The sequence below is a fragment of the Chiloscyllium punctatum genome, chromosome 5 (assembly GCF_047496795.1).
Source record: "Chiloscyllium punctatum isolate Juve2018m chromosome 5, sChiPun1.3, whole genome shotgun sequence".
Lineage (NCBI taxonomy): Eukaryota > Metazoa > Chordata > Chondrichthyes > Orectolobiformes > Hemiscylliidae > Chiloscyllium > Chiloscyllium punctatum.
Window position 1 is genome coordinate 61,383,452 of NC_092743.1, and position 19,594 is coordinate 61,403,045.

Here is a 19,594-nt window from a genome sequence, read left to right on the forward strand (position 1 = left end):
CCATTCGGTCCTCGATGTTGCGCCAAGCTGTAGAACCAATCTGAAGTCCACCTTTCCAACACTATTTCATTTTCAACCATATGTTTATCCAAAGACCATTTCAATGCCCTTAAAGTTGGTGAGTTGACTCTGGTTGCTGGCAGTGACGTTCACACCCCTACTACTCTGAGTAAAGAAACTACCTCTGAGAGCTGTCCTAAATTTATCACCCCTCAAGTTAAAGCTATGTCCCCTTTTGCTCATCATCATCATCTGAGGAAAAAGGCTCTCACTGTCCACCTTATCTAACACTTTGATTATCTTGTATGTCTCAATTAAATCACCTCTCAAACTTTTTCTTTCTAATGAAAACAGCCACAAGTCCCTCAGTCTTTCCTAATAACATCTTCCCTCATACCATGCAACATCCCAGTAAATCTCCTCTGAACCATTTCCAAAGCTTTCAACCCTTCCTATATTGCAGTGACTAGAACTGTACGCAATATTCCAAGTGCGGTCGCACCAGAAATTTATACAGCTGCAGCAAGATCTCATGGCTCCGAAACTCCATCGCTCAACTAATACAATAGCCTACCATGGGGAAATTTATCAAAGGCCTTACTGAAATTCATATACACCACATCAACGGCTTTACCCTCATCCACCTGTTTAGTCATCATCTCAAAGAACTCAATAAGGTTTGTGAGGCATGACCTACCCTTCACAAAACCATGTTGACTATCCCTTATCAACTTATTCCTCTCTAGATAATTTTAAATCCTATCTCTTATAACCTTTTCCAACACTTTAGCCACAACCAAAGTAAGGCTCACTGGTCTACAATTAGCAGGATTGTTCACTCCCCTTCTTAAACAAGGGGACAACATTTACTATCCCCCAGTCTTCTGGACTATTCCTGATGACAATGACAACATAAAGATCAAAGCCAAAGGCTCTGCAATCTCCTCCTAGGCTTCCCAGAGAATCCTAGAATAAATCCCATCAGGCCCAGGCACCTTATCTATTTCCACACTTTCCAGAATTGCTAACAACTCCTCTTTGCAAACATCAATCCCGTCTAGTCTAAAAGCCCGAATCTCAGTATTCTCCTTGACAACATTGTCTTTTTCCAGTGTGAATACTGACAAAAACAAAATCATTTAGTGCTTCCCCTACCTACTCAGACTCATAGCACAACTTTCCACTACTGTCTTTGATTGGCCCTAATCATTCTCTAGTCATTCTTTTATTCCTGATATACCTATAGAAAGCCTTAGGGTTTTCCTTGATCTACCTGCCAATGATTTCTCATGTCCCCCCCGGCCCTTCTCAGCTCTCTCTTTAGGTGTTTCCTGGCTAACTTGTAACTCTCAAAAGCCCTAACTGAGCCTTCATGACTCATCGTAACATTTGCCTTCTGCTTCCTCTTGACAAGAGATTAAACTTCAGTAAGCCACAGCTCTCTCACTTGACCACTTTCTCCCTGCCTGACAGGCACACATTTATTAAGAACATGCAGTAGCTGTTCCTTGAATCAGCTCCACATTTCAATTGTGCCCATCCCCTGCAGTTTCCTTCCCCATTCTATGCATCCTAAATCTTGCCTCATCACATCATAACTGCCTTTCCCCAACTATAACTCTTGTCCGGCAGTATATACCTACCCCTTTCCATCACTAAAGTAAACATAACCAATTTGTGGTCACTATCACCAAAATGCTCCCCTTCCTCCAAATCTAATACCTGGCCACGTTCATTACTCAGTTCCAAAGCCAATGTGGCCTTGTCCCTTGATTGTCTGTCTACATACTGTGTCAGGAAACCATCTTGCACAGGGCAAGATCGAAGAGCAGACATCAGGGGAATGGAGAAATTCAGCAACAGTGATAGGAGGAAAATATAATGTAGCCGTAGGGGGTAGAGGGTGAGCAAACCAAATGATAAATTAACTATCTTCCTCCTGATTCATTTCACATAGGAAGTCCTCGCAAAGAATGTTCAGTACAAATGTAAGGGCCTGAGATCACTTTGAGGTGTTCCTACACTGAGCAAACACACTGAATTGAAACAGAAACTGAAAAGTACTATTGCGCGAGCATTCCAAGTACATGTTTTCAAATCGTACCATAGCAGACGTTGCAACCTGAATCCAATAAACAAAAATCTGCAATAAAAAGCTACCCAAATGACAATACATATACAATGAACTGAGAAGAATGCAATCATATTATTATGTATGACATGTTCTGAGAAGAAGCGTTTTTAGGCCCAACTCTACATTTGGTCACAAACAAAAGAGACTCTGTCACCTGTGTGGGATCTTATCAAAGACCTTTTTTGATAATCCCAATATACCTGTACAGCATATTGGCTAGACCTCCTTGACCTCTGTTACAAACTATATACTCAAAAAAACTCCAATGGGTTTGTCAAATATGATTTCTTTTCATAAATCTATTAGATTAGATTAGATTAGATTAGATTACTTACAGTGTGGAAACAGGCCCTTCGGCCCAACAAGTCCACACCGCCCTGCCGAAGCGCAACCCACCCATACCCCTACATCTACCCCTTACCTAACACTACGGGCAATTTAGCATGGCCAATCCACCTGACCCGCACATCTTTGGACTGTGGGAGGAAACCGGAGCACCCGGAGGAAACCCACGCAGACACGGGGAGAACGTGCAAACTCCACACAGTCAGTCGCCTGAGGCGGGAATTGAACCCGGGTCTCTGTGCCACCGTGCCACCCACTATTGTTAGCTGTATTATTTTACCATTATTTTCTAAATGGCCAGTTATCATATTCTTTGTAATAATTTATAATATTTTCTCTAATAACATCAAATTACAGATCTGTAGTTTTCTATTCTACCTCTTTCTCCAATCTTAAATAGCAGGCTTACATTTGCCACTTTCGGGTCTGCAGGAACTTTCCCAAAATCTATAAAATTCTGAAAGATAACTGCAAATACATTCATTGTCTCCAAAACTATTTCCTTCAAAATTCTGGGATTCAGCTCATCTGGTCCAGGATATTATCAACATCTAATCCAAATAATTTTTCAAGAATTATCTCTTTTTGAAGATACATTTATTTCAGTTCCTCAGTTTCACAAGTTTCTTGGTTGCTTAGATTTTTTGCTGGGAGATTTTCTGTATCTTCTTCTGTGATAACAAAGTAGTTGCTTAGTTTTTCCATCTGTTATAAAATTTAAAGTTGCTCTAAAATTTAGTCGACTGCTTTAAAATGTAAAGATCCAGAATCACAACAGCTACTTTCAAACAATTAAGTGCATAGCATTGTGTGAAGTTATGGTGCCTGGAGAGTAGGGGTGCAGAGCTCCAAGTAAATTGGGCCTCGGCTGGTTAGGGTGTCAGGTGGCCAGATAAATGATGGGGTGATGATTTTGATTTTATTGTCACATGTACCCAAGTTCAGAGAAAAGTGTATAGTGTCGTCACACAAGCTACTATTTTAGGTATAAGTACCTAAGTACAGAAACTTAAGAACCACATAGAAAGAAAGAAGAAAGTTAAAGGTTAAACATTACAGTAGTCATAGTTTAGCATGAAACAAATGAAATAAGGTTAAAAGTTATATATTACAGACCTTTCTAAATTGAAAAAAAAAGGGGGTAGGGAGAAAAATTAGGTCTGGCACAGTGCTGGAGAATGTTTGGGGGAAGGTGTTAAACTGGGGGAAGAAGGGGTCAGTTCTAGTGAGAGTTCGCACCCTGGGAAATGGTGGTGGAACGATAGAGGCCGATCTGGGGCAAAGGAATGATTGGGTCTGCAGCGTGTGAACAGCAGACGGTGAAAGAGGAACGGACTCTTCGGGGTTGAAAAGGGGTTTGAGTTTGAAGCAGGTGAATGCAGGGTGGGGGCTTCAATGGGATGAGGAGGTTCGGGGAAAAAAAAAGTGTGGCCTTTACATCAGGTGAAAGGGGGTTTGGTTCCTGGGAGCGATAACGACAGGGTCTGCTCGGGGTAACCTTTCCCGAACAAACATTTTTCTTAATTGTATGGGAACCTTTGGCATTTTCTGATTTTAAAAAGGAGATTTTTCGGAGGGTTCCAGGGATAGGGTTATCCTTCGGAACCTCCAAATTTTCAGACACCTCCTTGGGTCCCCGAGCAGGACTCCATCTCCGCTGGAATAAAGCCTGTCCTTGGGAAAGTCTGGGTGATGTTTACTCGAGGTCACGGTGTAATTAACAGCATTTGCCGGCCCGGTTTATTATCTTTGTGAGTGTATCCTGAGGGAAAAGTACAAACAGATTGACACTGAATGTGATCGGATTACTCAGACTGACCCACATCGGAAACTTGCAGAATTAATCGATGATTTATAGTAAAGCAGGAGCCGCTGGGTTCAGAACAATCGAGAAAGACTGTGACCTCTGGCCGCAGGTTCAACCCTCCTCGGGTCAGAGGTCAGAGCTGGTCTGAAACACTTCCGGGGGCGGATGGCGTCCGTACGGAGAATGGGGAGCGGCTTAACCTTCATCGGTGAGTGTTTACCGGAGGGAGGAGCAGACTGCTGGCCGGGGCCCCCCCTCAACGTCCCCGAGCCGAGAGAGAGAGGGGCTGATCCCTCAACTCCCCCGCCCCGGACACCCCATCTCCCCCATCCATCCATACCCCGCCTCCTATACCCAACTCTCCGGTGGTCCCGGCTCCCCCAGCTTCCCCCCCCCCCCCCCCCCTCCAGCTCTTTCCCCCCCCCCCCCCCCCCAGCTCTTTCCCCCCCCCCCCCCAGCTCTTTCCCCCCCCCCCCCCCAGCTCTTTCCCCCCCCCCCAGCTCTCCACCCCCTCTTCAACCCCCCCCCCCCCGCTCTTCCGCCAGCTCTTCCACCCCCCCGGGTACCCCACCTCCCTAAATGCTCCCTAAACCTTGTGCACTGATCAGCAAGAACAGAAGCAACATGACTGCTCCCACTGATGGCAATGTCAATGATGTCACTCACTACCTTCTCAGTCTCATGCCCTTCTACTGGGCAAATTCTGTAGAGACTGAGTCAGACTTAATGAGGTGAGATACCTAACACAGTGTCATATCCACAGAGTTTTCAGTTCCTTTCGCAGGGTGGAACCACAAATGTCTCAGCTGACTCAGGCACTCATTGCAAGTAAGTGCTAGCAAAGATCTCTTTCTCAAAGGAGGCAATGTATCACCAAAGGTCTAACCATTCCCTCTTTCACCATCCACCAATCATGCCCCCAAGTCTCATCTTGTCAAGATTATTTTTTCTAGTGTGCCGGTTTGATATCCAGACATTTCATTACCTGGCTAGGTAACATCATCAGTGGCGACCTCCAAGTGAAGCAAAGCTGTTGTCTCCTGCTTTCTATTTGTATGGGTCTGCTACATAGATGACACCTTTGTCATCACAAAACGAAACAAGATAGAAGAGACATTTAACATCAACAACACCCACAGGCATAAAGTTCACCAGGGAGGAAGAAACCGACAACAAACTCATATTCCTGGAGGTCACAGTTGAAAGAAAGGGCAACAGAGAACTACAAACCTGCGTATACAGAAAACCGACAAACATTGTCCAAATATTTAACTATACCAGCAACCATCCCAACCCACACAAACGAAGCTCTATCAGAACACCATTCCAATGAGCCACCACACACTGCAGCACGGACGAACTTTGGAAAACCGAGGAGAACCACCTATACAACGTATTCAAGAAGAACGGATACTCAAAAAATACAGTCCGCCGATTCCTCAAGAACAAACCACGACAAGCAGACCAAACACAGCCAGAAACCCTAACCACCTTATCATACATCAAAGAAGTTTCAGAAATGACAGCCAGACTACTAAGACCCCTCGGAATCCTAGTAGCACACAAACCCACCAACACTCTCAAACAAAAACTAACAAACTTAAAAGACCCAATACAACCCATGGACAAAACCAATGTCATCGACAAAATTTCATGCAAGGACTGCCACAAACAGGAAGAAAGTTAGCCACCAGGATACACGAACACCAGCTAGCCGCAAAAAGACATGACCCTCTCTCCCTCGTAGCCCTACACATGGAGGAAAAAAACCCACCATTTTGACTGGGACAGGTTAAGTAAAGACATACCAGACAAACACGTAGATCTAGATACCATCGATCAACCCCTCATAAAACGAACAGAAAATGACATCACCATAAACCCTAGGAACCCCATCCAGGACAAACATATGAATAGAAAGCAGGACACAACAGCTTCGCTTCACTTGGAGGTCACCACTGATGATGTTACCCAGCCAGGTAATGAAACGTCTGGATATCAAACCTACAGCTCAGCGAGCAAATCTACACCCTAAACCTCAACCTGAGCTACAAACATTATTTTTTCCGATTAGAGAAATATTGATGCTTGTTCTGGTTTTTATAAAGTGAAGAATTACATTTATAGAAAGTTACAGTGAGGCATAAGTTTGTGATAGTAATAGGTCAAGTAACATGTTGGATGCTCAAAAGGAAATGGAAGGTTCCTGGAGAGAGAAGAAAGATTTGAAGTCTTGAGGTGTGCAATGCAAGAGAATACTGGAAAAGTTAGCATACAGCTCGATGCAGACGATGTAATGCTGTTCACCCTTTCCACTGTCATGGAGGCTAGAGAGACCACTCCTATTGTTAATTTCCTTGTTCAAATCCATCCATGCCTACTTGGTTGGAAAGATTGTCTTCTTCTTCCCATTTTTGAGAGCCCACCTCATTATAATCCATCATATACTACTACAGGACATAAAGTAAGAAGTGAAAATTGTAGGGAGCAGTTTTTCTAAGTGTCTTCTTCATTCCTGTAGTAAATACCCCAAGTACTTAGTCTGTACAGTCTGTTCCATCTTTGTCCCTTGATTGATGAGGGAATGCAGAGGTGAGGTATGACTGAGTTAAGGAGCTTACTTTCAGATTCCTGACCTTCTACTTGTCCTGCATCTGATCAGTGATTATTGGAAGATAGTGGCGTAGTGGTAATGTCACTAGACTATTCATCCAGACACCCATGCTAATTCCTGGGAGGAAAAAGATTTGAATTCCACTGTGAGAGATGGTGGAATTTGAATCAGTACATATTTGGAATAAAGATCTGGCCTAATTGTGACTGTTCAGTGACTGTCAGCTTCCCATCTATCTGCTCTATCCTCCTCTCCAACCTATCACCATTACCCCCACCTCCGCCTGCCTATTGCATTCAGCAGCCTTCCTCTCTCCCATTTATCTCTCCACCCCCTTGGCTCACAAGCATCATTCCTGATGAAGGGCTCTTGCTGGAAATGTCGATTCTTCTGATCCTCAGATACTGCTACTTCTGACCTGCTGTGCTCTTCCAGCATCCTACCCTCAACCATAATCATACAGATGTACAGCATAGAAACTGACTCTTCAATCCAACTGATCCATGCTGACCAGATATATAAATTCATCAGGCTTATGCCTGAAATGTTGATTCTCCTGCACCTCAGATGCTGCCTGACTTGCTGTGCTTTTCCAGCACCACACATTCGACTCTGATCTCCAGCAGCTGCAGTCCCCACTTTCTCCTGGGAATTAATAAAACTTATTTAAGTTCCTTTTTGATTTGATTTTAATTCCAATTTTAAAATAAGCAGCACCAAAATTTAGCTTTAAACAAGATTTAAGATTAGTACAATATTTTTGAAGTTTAAGTAAAAAATGTGCAAGTTACGAGATAAAATACAGATATAAAGATGAAACACAGATATGGACAAATGATACTCATAAAATGGAAGCCAGCTCTGTTTATTAATATTGCAGGCTCATTATTTGAAGATTTCCCATTCCAAGGTGAAGGACACTTCAGAAAATATTGGTTTTGACAAGTGCAAGAGTTCATTCCTATAATGGTTCATGCTGTTGCATAGCCAATTCATGGAAATTTGTTACTGCACTATACAGGTGGTTCTACTATAATGCGACAGTTGTGTTTCTCTGCAGCCTCATGCTATAGAAAATCGTGCTATGGGAAACCACAATAGAAATCGCTTTATAGAAAACCTGGTATGCCCATTCAGCAGGAAGTTCGCGTATGCAAATAATGTCCATAATTCATCAATCACATTGGAGCCAATTTGTGCTGATGAAACGCGCGTTATAGAAGAACTACCTGTAACTGTAAATGCATTAAGGATCTCATAGTGCACCTGTAAATATCACTTCTCACTTTTTTTTAATCCTAATAGCTTTTCTATTGTTCTGAATGGAAAATAACTTCTGATTTTCTCAGGCTTTCCCTTTGTGTATATCCTTTCTCACATTAGATTACTTACAGTGTGGAAACAGGCCCTTCAGCCTAACAAGTCCACACCGCCCCGCCAAAGCGCAACCCACCCATACCCCTACATTTACCCCTTACCTAACACTACGAGCAATTTAGCACGGCCAATTTACCTCACCTGCACATCTTTGGACTGTGGGAGGAAATCCACGCAGACACGGGGAGAACGTGCAAACTCCACACAGTCAGTTCGCCTGAGGCGGGAATTGAACCCGGGTCTCTGGCGCTGTGAGGTAGCAGTGCTAACCACTGTGCCACTATGCCGCCCACATTTTCCCTCAGATTTTCCCTTTGTGTATATCCTTTCTCTTGTCTGTAGTTTGTTTTATTGTCTTTATTTCTTATTAAGCACTTCAGTTTCTTCAATACTTTTTAAACAGATATTGGAATAAATTTGACAGATCCAATGTTTCGTGGGATTTATCGTGGTTCTCGGAAACATCAAGGTAAATCTTGACATGTAACTGCAATTAATTTACTCTTTGTTAAAAGAACAGTAATGTGAACCGTTGTGAAATTTGTTGTTATGTCTGTATATGGAATGCTAATATATTTGAAATGTTATTTTGATTGGATATAATTGAACCATGAAATTTTATATGTAAACAGTAAACTAACCTTCCCATCCCTTTAATGGGCATTAATAGCTGTGGTGAGATAATGAGCTCCAATTTCATGTTAGTTTATTGACTTGCTATATGGAGTAAGGTGGTTTAGCATTTGATTTATTTAGTGCTATTGGCACAGCTCCAGGAGTCACCACTTCAAACGGTATGGGTTAAGTACTTTAGCACCTCTAGCACCTTTTTTTTTAGAATATGATTGCTTGTGAACTTGCCTTTTTGCGGCATTACAGGGGGGAAAATAAATCACGAATCAGTTCTAATGTGCTGGCAAGAATGATCATGGAGTGACCTCTAGTGGTAATAAGGGTATCCTAACTCTTTGTATAGCTTCAGTAAATTCAATTTTACTTCAGAGTCACAAAGATGTACAGCATGGAAACAGACCCTTTGGTCCAATTCATCCATGCCGACCAGATATCCTAAATTAATCTAGTCCTGTTTGCTAGCACTTGGTCCATATCCCTCCAAACCGTTCCTATTCGTATACCCAAACAGATGCCTCTTAAATGCTGTAATTGTATTAGTCTCCACCACTTCCTCTGGGGCAGCTCATTTGATACACATACCACCCTCTGCGTGAAAAGGTTGTCCTATAGGGACCTTTTAAATCTTTCCCTTCTCACCTGAAGCTTATGCCCTCTAGTTGTGGACTCCTCCACCTCCAGAAAAGGATCCTATTTACCCTATCTAAGCCCCTCATGAGTTTATAAACCTCTATAAGATCACCCCTCAGCCTCTGATGCTCCAGGGAAAATAGCCCCAGCTTATCCAGCTTCTCCCTGCAGCTCAAACCCTCCAAACCTGGCAACATCTTGTAAATCGTCTCTGAATCCTTTCAAGTTTCACAACATCCTTTCTATAGGAGGGAGACCATAACTGCACACAATATTCCAAAAGTGCCCTAACTATTGTCTTCTACAGCTGCAACAGGACCTCCCAAGCATACCAGACACTGCCTTTACTATCCAATCTGCATGCAACTCCACTTTCAAGGAACTATGAACCTACCTTCCAAGGTCTCTTTGTTCAGCACACTCCCCAGGACCTTACCATTAAGTGTGTAAGTTCTGCCCTGATTTGCCTTTCCAAATTGCAGCACTATGCCTCCTATGTTCACATCTAAATCATTTTCATAAATGACGAAAAGCAGTGGTCACAGGCCTCCAATCTGAAAGGCTACCCTCTGTCTTCTACCTTTGAGCCAGTTCTGTATTCAAATGGCTAGTTCTCCCTGTATTTCACACGATCTAATCTTGCTAGCCAGTTTACCATGAGGAACCCTGTCGAACGCCGTACTGAAGTCCATATAGATCACATCGTCTGCTCTGTCCTCGTCAATCCTCTTCATTACTATTTCAAAAAACTCAAACAAGTTAGTGAGACATGATTACCCATGCACAAAGCCATTGTTGACTATCCCAAATCAATCCTTGTCTTTCCAAATACATGTATATCCTATCCTTAAGGATTCCCTCCAACAATTTGCCCACAACCAATGTCAGGCTCACCAGTCTGTAGTTCCCTGGCTTTTCATTTCCACTCTTCTCATAGAGGCACCACGTTAGACAAACTCCAGTCTTCTGGCACCTCACCTGTGATTATTAATGATACAATTACCTCAGCAAGGGGCCAAGTAATCATTTTCCTAGCTTCCCACAGAATTCTAGGGTATACTTTTGAAGGCATCCAGCACCACCACCTCTAATATGGACATTATTCAAGATGTCACCATCTATTTCCCCTCATTCTGTATCTTCCATGTAGGGGGGATAGGGGGAGTGGGCTCTATAGTACAATCCCAATAAGGTGATCATCCTTTTCTTATTTCTCAGTTCCACCCAAATAACTTCCCTGGACGTATTCTCAGGAATATGCTTCCTAAGTACAGCGTAGTATTGTACCATATCAAAATACCACTCCCCCTTTCTATCTTTCCTCTCACATTTGTATCCTGGAACATTAAGCTGCCAGTCCTGTCCATCCCTGAGCCACGTTTCTGTAATTGCTATGATAACTCAGACCCATGTTCCTAACCATGCCCTGAGTTAATCTGCCTTCCCTGTTTGGCCTCTTGCCCAGAAATAAATGCAGTTTAATTTGCCAGTTCTCCCTTGGTCTCTGCTTTGTTCCTGCCTGCCCTGACTATAGGATTTGCTCCTTTTCCCAACTGTACCAGTCTCAGACTTAGCTCATTCCTCATTATCTCCCTGGGTCCCAACTCTCCTACCCAGTCCGCCAACCTTACTAGTTTAAATCCTCCCAAGCAGCTCGAGCAAATCTCTCTGCCAGTGTATTAGTCCCCTTCCAATTCAGGTGCAATCCACCCTTCTTATACTGGTCACGTCTAGAAATGCAACACACCTCTTAACAAAAAACAAAATTGCAAACTTAATCTGTAATTGCTGTGTGGCCAAAAATCCAGCTTACTAGCAACATGAACTTCCAGTATCTTGAGAAATAATAAGGCCTTTGCTTACTACCACAATTCTAAATTCAATTATCTCCAGCATTCAAAACATTATTTAATTACCAGGACCTTGGACAATCAAAGCTCCTGATATCTTTTCTTGAATGAGAAGTTATAGGACACAGAATCTGTTTGTGCACTCTTACAGATGATTTTTTGGATGTAATACAGAGAGCTGTCAAAACTGGAGTTCAAAAGGTAAACAAAATTCTCTTTTCTGTCAAGAGTTTCCAAAATATTGATTTTGAATTCCACTTGAATATAATTTGAATATTGAGAGATTAAAATTGATTTACCGGATCACTCAGTATAATTAAACTGAAGCCTGTAGAAATTCTGAAATTTACCTGATCTCCCAAATTTAGAGATTCCAGGCATTAGGCAGCATGAGGAATTAAAGGAAATGAATATTCGTTAGAAGATTGCTTTGGAGAAGTGTGCGTTCTGAGGAAGAATGTGTGATACATGGAAAATATGACGTCTCTTCAAGAGAATTTGTGTAAGCTTAATGGACAAGAATGTGGCAGATGGATTATACAGTGTAAAAATGTGAGATTGTGCACTGAGGTAGACCAGATAGGTGGAGTATTTCTTAAATAGTAAAAAGTTAGAAAATTTAGATGGGTGGGGAAGTTGGGTGTCCCTGCCAATAATGCACTGAAAGCAAGAAGGCAGATGTGGTGTAGCAAGCACTTCGGAAGGATATTGGTATGTTAGCTTTTATAGCAAGAGGATTTGTGTGCAGGAATTTCAAAGTATAGTTTCAGTTATATTTCTTGGTTAGACCACACCTAGAATCCCATACCTTTAAAAGATATTATTGCCATAGAGGGAAGATTAGATTACTTATAGTGTGGAAACAGGCCCTTCGGCCCAACAAGTCCACACCGCCCTGCCGAAGCGTAACCCACCCATACCCCTACATCTACCCCTTACCGAACACTACGGGCAATTTAGCATGGCCAATTCACCTGACCTGCACATCTTTGGACTGTGGGAGGAAACCGGAGCACCCGGAGAAAACCCACGCAGACACTGGGAGAACGTGCAAACTCCACACAGTCAGTCGCCTGAGGCGGGAATTGAACCTGGGTCTCTGGCGCTGTGAGGCAGCAGTGCTAACCACTGTGCCACCGTGCTGCCCACAAGGTTTGCAACAAATACAACAAAGTTTCTCCAGACTTTTTCCCCTAGTTGTCGGGGCTGTCCTATGAAGAGAATTTGGGGAAAGCGGGCTTGTATCCTGTGGAGTTCAAAGAGTGTGAGGTAATCTTATCGGAACTTAGAAAATACTTAGAAATAGGCAGGATTATGCTTGGGGAGTTTGGAACCAGGAACACAATTTTGTAATTGGGAAGTCATTAGGGACTTAGGTGAGGATTTTTTTTAACTCCATGTCCTGTATCTTTGGAATTCTCTACCTTAGACAGCTTTAGAACCTTAGTTATGCTTAAATTAGAGATTGACTGACAGGTTTCTAAATACCATTGATATTAGGGGGGATATGGGGATACCATGGGAAAAAGATATTAAATTAGAAGATAAGCCATGGTCATATTGAATGGCAGGCTAGGTTGACAGCTGAAATGGTCTACTTTATTTCTAAATATGGCAAAAGGATTTCTAGAAATGAATAGTCAATGGCCTATCCAGACTGAATTGTGGCTGCTGAGATAGAAATGTGGATTAGATTAGATTCCCTACAGTGTGGAAACAGGCCCTTCAGCCCAACTAGTCCACACCGACCCTTCGAAGAGTAACCCACTCAGACCCATTTCCCTCTGACACTGGGCAATTTAGCACGGCCAATTCACCTGACCTGCACATCTTTGGATTGTGGGAGGAAACCGGAGCACCCAGAGGGAACCCACGCAAACACGGGGAGAATGTGCAAACTCCTCACAGACAGTTGCCCAAGGCTGGAATTGAACCTGGGACCCTGGTGCTGTGAGTAGCAGTACTAACCACTGAGTCACCATGCCGGCCTGAATGTAGTTTAAGTGTCAAGGTTTTTGTCCTGTGGAACTATGTCTGCCATGAAAATGTGAGCTAGGATTCTATATTCTATTCTAATCTAAGTATCAGCATTTGCTAAAAACCTATTTTAATTTTTAACATATACCTTCTGTAAATGGTCTTTACACTAGTTGTGCTTGATAATATAGTAGCGTTTTGAGCCTGACTTGTAGTTTAGATTATTTTGTACTTCCAGCATCCTGCATGTACTATTAAAGATTAGTTTCGACAGTGAAATCGAGTTGAACAATTACCTGTCATGGAATATAGTGGGCATAGAATTCAGAAGAACTGCATTGAAAATTATTCCTATATCATGCAATACAGTAATTATTTCCCATCTATGTGGCAGGATAACAGTCTTGTTTCCTGTATTGTTCTGTTTGTCTTCTGTAAGTCTACATTATATTAAATACACATTTTCCTCCAAACAAGGATAAATAGGCAAATTGTTCAGCATACATTATATATTTTTTTCTCTTTTGTTCAGTTCATGATTACAGGAGGCAGTTTACAAGATAGCAAAGATGCACTGGAATTAGCAAAGACAAGAGGTCAGTTATGAAACCTGCTTTACTTGAATGTATTTCTTGAAAATGCTCAAGGGAGTGCATTAATCTTATTGCAGCATTCAATGTAAGTTTTGCTGATTTCAGTTAAATAATTCTTTAGATTTAAGTTGTACCATGGAACAATAGTGTTACTGAAAAAAAATATAACAAATAATTTGAATTTTGTGCTGTGACTAATATGTGTTTCTCATGCTGGTTCGCTTTTAGGTTTACAAAATGAGAAATTATAGTCGGCCAGATTTTCTGCAGAATTTAGAAGTATCAAATTTAAATTATGTCACAAAAGTTATTAACTTTTATCTGCCTTTGAGTCTCAGAGCAGTTAAACAAAACATGACAATAATTTGTGGTAAAAGAGTCGAATCACATTTTAGTCATGGATTTATTCTGAATAATACTTTTCATGTGAAATCCATTCTGCTGACCTGGGGTAGGTCCTGAAACAGCTTGAATATATTTTTACATTTGAGTTCTTGGTTAGAAGCTGGTAAGCAATGTCATTATTCCATATTTCTTTTTTCTTATTAAGCTCACTATGAATGAACATCTCGACTGTACTGTACAAAAAGACAGTAGAACAGCTCCCTTCAGTGCTGTAACTATTGTGATACTGTGAAATATTTGCCTTGTTTACCTACCTGCAATTCAGAAATATTTCATTCAATATTATCTCAGAATACTGTAGCGATAGGCGATAAGATGCTATTTAAACGCAAATACTTCCCTTTCAAAATTTAAAAATGGACGTAAAGTACCAATATATTACCAGAAATAAGCAGAAGTGCTGCTCCTGCTATTAATCAGTAATCTCACCATTATTCCAGTGATTGTTTTGCTTTCAAAAATGTTTATGAAGGTTTTTTTGCAAGCTAATAATCTGATGGCAAAGTACCTTTAAGGTAAAGTGCTATGATCATTAATAGTCAAAATGGCAGAAATTTGCATTAGACTTGAATTTAAACATGCACTCAAGTATGCTGTGTTATTCTCTGGCCATAAATGTCAAATAGCTTCAGTAATGCATGGATATATAAGTAACCATAGGACGTGTGTATTAAAAACAGGAAATACTGAAAATACTCGGGATCTTGTAGCTTTTCTCAGAGCTGGAATTTGTTCGAAATGTAAGCAAATAAAGAAGGAGGGAGAACAAAAGGGAAAGTTTGTGATAGGATTGAAGATAAATAATTGAGACAATGAGACTAGTAACAAAAGAAGCAAAGGAACAAACTTGAGAGCTGTATTGGCGAAATTGAGCTGTGATTACGATCTGAGGTATTGAAATCTATTTCGTGGGCTGCAAAATTGAAAGATTTCCTATGCTTCGGTTTAGCTTCATTTAGAGTGGTGAAGAAGGTACAGAGTGATCAGTGTGAGAATGGAGTGGAGAATTACAATAGAAAGCAGCTAGAATCTCAGGATTATGCTAGTGGACAAAATGAAGGTATTGGACAAAATGAAGGTATTCAACAAAGTGCTCACCTCACCTATATTTGGCTTCTCCAGTGAAATTCAACAAGTACTATTTATTAAAGAATAAGGTACAGTTAATGCACAGTTTTACCTGGAATGGATTTTGAAAGCCTGGATGACAGGAAGTGAGAAGGTGAAGATCCCTATCTCCGCACCCTGCGCTTGATTAAAACAGGTGCATCTTTAATATTTCCCAGTTTTATGAAAGGTCACCAATCTGTAATGTTAAGTTGATTTCACTTTGCACAAATGCTGACATACTGGCTTAGCATCTCAAGCATTTTCACTTGTGTTTCGTTGTCAACATCTGCAGTATTTTTTCATGACCTCTATGACATGGTACCTTCAGTCTGTGCACACAAAAACAAAATTGTTTGAGATGCCCTGCCACCACTGTTGTGGCTTTGGCTGACTGGATCCTGAGTTTTGGAGTTCCCACCCACTGACGTTTGCTTAGACAATCTTTCACCTAGTTTATCAGTAAGTAGATTTAAACAGTATTTAAAGTTTTTGATCATGTGTCCCAATATATCCTTGTGCTGTTGTCAAACTTTGTTTGATAACACTCTCGTGAAGTACTTTGGGATGTTAAAGGTGCTCTGTAAAAGGCTGTGGTATTTGTGTATATCTTATTTATTTCTATATTATTTTAAACATGTCACTGATATCCTCTTGATCTCCTACTTGCCAGAGAAATAGTCCAAGTTTTCTCTGACAGACATGTATGGTTCTTGTGGAAATGTTGGAGATGAAATAAATTATGCAGTGGGTGAATCGCTCGTAGCGGTCCAATTTAGATAAGTAATCGTGCCACACAAACCTTTAGTGTTAACTGGTTTATTCGTGAGCTCACTGGGAGAGACAAGTTGACCGAATGGTCACAAGTCACTCCTATGAGATACAGAGAGTTATGTGATTATAAACGTGACAATCATTTAACAATTATCAAACCGTTAATTGCAGGATAACGAGCAAGTTAGGTACTTTGCTCGGTCACATAGTGTCTGGACGGTGTTGGTTAGTAGTTGATAAGCAAGTGTTAGTATACAATAGGTTCTTGGAATAGATGAACATTCCCATGCTGGGAAATAATTCATTTATCTGGTATCAGTACAGCTGCAAGGTCAACCACCTCACTGAGCCTGGGAAGGTGTGAGCTTAGCAAGCAGACACTAATATGAGATTCAAAATGGTTTTCCATGCTTTGAATATGTGACAAGGTGGCTACTTCAGATCTAACACATCTCCCACACATGTCATATGATCATTTTTCCTTAATGCTATTTCCTTACAGGTTCTTTCTATAGTACAGTTGGTTGTCACCCTACACGCTGTAGTGAATTTGAGCAGAATAATCCAGCGCAATACTTGTCTGATCTTAAAACTTTGGCCTTTGAGAACAAAGGGAAAGTGGTGGCCATTGGAGAATGTGGTTTGGGTAAGTGTAAAAAATTATGCCTATCCTATTGTAGGATTGATTTAACATTGTTTTCCCATGGAAACAATGGTTAGCTTCTGTTAGTTTGGGTACATAGCTAATGATTGATAATCATGTTACTTACTGGTTCTTCTTAATTTTTGCTTCTGTAGATTTTGATAGATTGGAATTCTGCCCTAAGGAGATTCAACTAAAGTAAGTATTTAATTTTATTTTTGCCGTCTGCTTAAGTCACAAACACCTGTTTTATACCCCTCCCAAATTTATTTTTCTGCCAAAGATTATTGACATCTACATTATCTCCATGTTCCTATCAGGATAGTCCCAATGATAATTAGAAGGAAATGAAAAATCTCTGTGCGCAGAGATAACAATCGCGTATGTAAATCTTTAAACAATTAAAGTTTTGTCTATTTTAAAATTGTTATTGCACAAAAGCTGTTCCTGCTGAATTGCAATTTGCCTATTGGCCTTCATAATGTAATGATTCATAGAATGGTCTTATTCTGTGCTGTAACCAGTTGGCATGTCTTGTCCATGCTACAGCAACTCCACAAATCTTGCTTCCAAACCTGTAGACCTGCAAATTTCTTTTCTCTTCAGATAATTCCCTTTTGAAAGCTGTAGTTAATCCAATTCACTATACTCTCAGGCAATATGTTCCAAATCTGAAACACTCGCTGGGTAAAAGAGGTTTTTCTCATGTCACCATTGGTTCTTTTGTGATTTACTTTAAATGACTTTCAAATCTTCATCCATTAAGAATGGTTTCCTCCCATCCAATGTGCCTAATTCCCTCATTATTTTAAACACCTCCATCAATTCTCCTGTCAACCTTGTCTTCTGTAAGCAGACCAGGTTGCTTACACATAGCCATGCAATTGAGATCGCTTCTTCTCATAAATCTTTTGTCCTTCCTCTTCAGTGCATTGACATACTTTATAAAATGTGGTGCCCAGCATTAGTCACAATGCTCTATGAAGGGGAGTAGAGTTTAAGGTCACCACATCCGCTTTCTTTTTATACTCTTGTCTATTTACAAATTCTAGGATTCCAACTTCCTCTTTCACGTTCAATGATTTATGTACGTAAAGCCTATTACCCTTTGTTTCCGCACCTCCTTTTAGAATTGTACCTTACAATTTATACTACCTCTTCTCATTCTTTCTCCAAAATGCATCATTCAGTCTTCTCTGGTTTGTTGTCTCATTTGCTGCATTGTCTATCCAGTCCTCTAGCCTGTTCTCAGTCATTTGTTATCCTTCTCAATATTTCCAAATTTTGCATCATCTGTGAAGTTTGAAATTGTGCTGTACACACCCAAATGTTTATAAATTTCTTTCAGGAAAAAAAATTGTGAAAAAAACACTGACATTTCTGATATGACAGAAATGTTGTCAGTTATTTTGTTGTCTTTCTTTGCATTTGAAATTTCATTATTTTTTGATATTGTCTTCTACTGGATGATACAACCATTTCAGCGTATTTGTCAAAAAGCCTGTGTCAAATTTACATTTAAAATAAGGACCTTTTTTGTAAAATAATTAAAGGTCCATTCCAAACCTGTGTAGAGCTTGGCCAGATTTAACTGTGCATTATGATTTTTGACAAAGCACAAGAAAAGAAACATCGATTATCATTGGTTTTGTGGAAATGATTTCGAGGAATTAAGTTCAGGATATTTATTTTATATTTATTAAACCAGGAATAAAAGCTGACGGTAATATTGTAGAAAAGAAATATGACTGAATAAGGTTGATGATTGACAATTGATAAATCATTATCATTTGGTAAAATAAATAGGTATTATTTACACCTTGACTTCTAAATTCCCCTCCAAACCTATACCACCTTGGCTTGGAACCATATTGCCAATCCTTCATTGTCATTTAGTTCAAAATCCTGGAATTTCCTTTCTCCTACATTGCACAGGCTGTAGCTACACTACATGGACTGCAAAGACTCAAAAAGTTGGCTCACTACTACCACCTTGGGTACAGTTATGGGATAAGGAATAAATTCTGGCTTCTACAGTCCAGTATGACAACAAGGCAGTGTTACTTTCCAAACTCTGACTGATCTGTATAGATAGTGAAAAGACTTGCTTCACATTCAGCCTGTGATCAGAAATGTTGGCTTACGTGATTTGCATCTGTCTACGATCCATCCTATCCAGTATATTTAATAATCAACCTATTCAGAGATGTTGTTACACACTACTGTAGGGAAGGCAATGGCCTAGTGATACTGTCTTTAGACTATTAATTCAGATACCCAGGTAACATTCTGGGGACCCAGTTTCGGATCCTGTCACAGCAAATTGTGAAATTTGAATGCAATAAAACAAAAATCTGGAATTAAGAATCTATTGATATCCATGAAATCATTGTCGATTGTCAGAAAAACCCATCTGGTTCATTAATATCCTTCGGGGAAGGAAATCCGACACCCTCATCTGCTCTGGCCTACATGTTGACTCCAGACCCACAGCAAAATGCTTGACTCTGAGTTGCCCTCTGAAATGGCCTAGCAAGCCACTTAGTTGACCAATTGCTACAAAGTCTCAAGAAAATGAAACTGTACAAATCAACTAGTATTGACCAAGGCATCGGAAGGCAATGGCAGAAAGAGCCCTGTCAACCCTGCAAAGTGCTCCTTACTAATATCTGAGGGCTAGTGCCAAAATTGGGAGAGCTGTCTCA

At 40.6% G+C, this 19,594-nt stretch overlaps 1 protein-coding gene across 2 annotated transcripts in view; it reads left to right on the top strand.

The window, feature by feature from the left end:
• The first annotated feature begins 4,364 nt into the window (after positions 1 to 4,364).
• Positions 4,365 to 19,594, top strand: part of tatdn1 (TatD DNase domain containing 1) — a 61,894-nt gene continuing 46,664 nt past the window's right edge. The window contains exons 1-6 of one of the 2 annotated variants that reach the window (XM_072570423.1): positions 4,365 to 4,494; positions 8,681 to 8,746; positions 11,542 to 11,591; positions 13,900 to 13,963; positions 16,749 to 16,892; positions 17,045 to 17,087. In XM_072570423.1, the coding sequence (XP_072426524.1) occupies positions 4,452 to 4,494; positions 8,681 to 8,746; positions 11,542 to 11,591; positions 13,900 to 13,963; positions 16,749 to 16,892; positions 17,045 to 17,087 (410 nt within the window). In that variant the 5' untranslated portion in view covers positions 4,365 to 4,451. The remainder of the gene's footprint in view (positions 4,495 to 8,680; positions 8,747 to 11,541; positions 11,592 to 13,899; positions 13,964 to 16,748; positions 16,893 to 17,044; positions 17,088 to 19,594) is intronic. The other variant, XM_072570424.1, reaches the window with a different exon arrangement.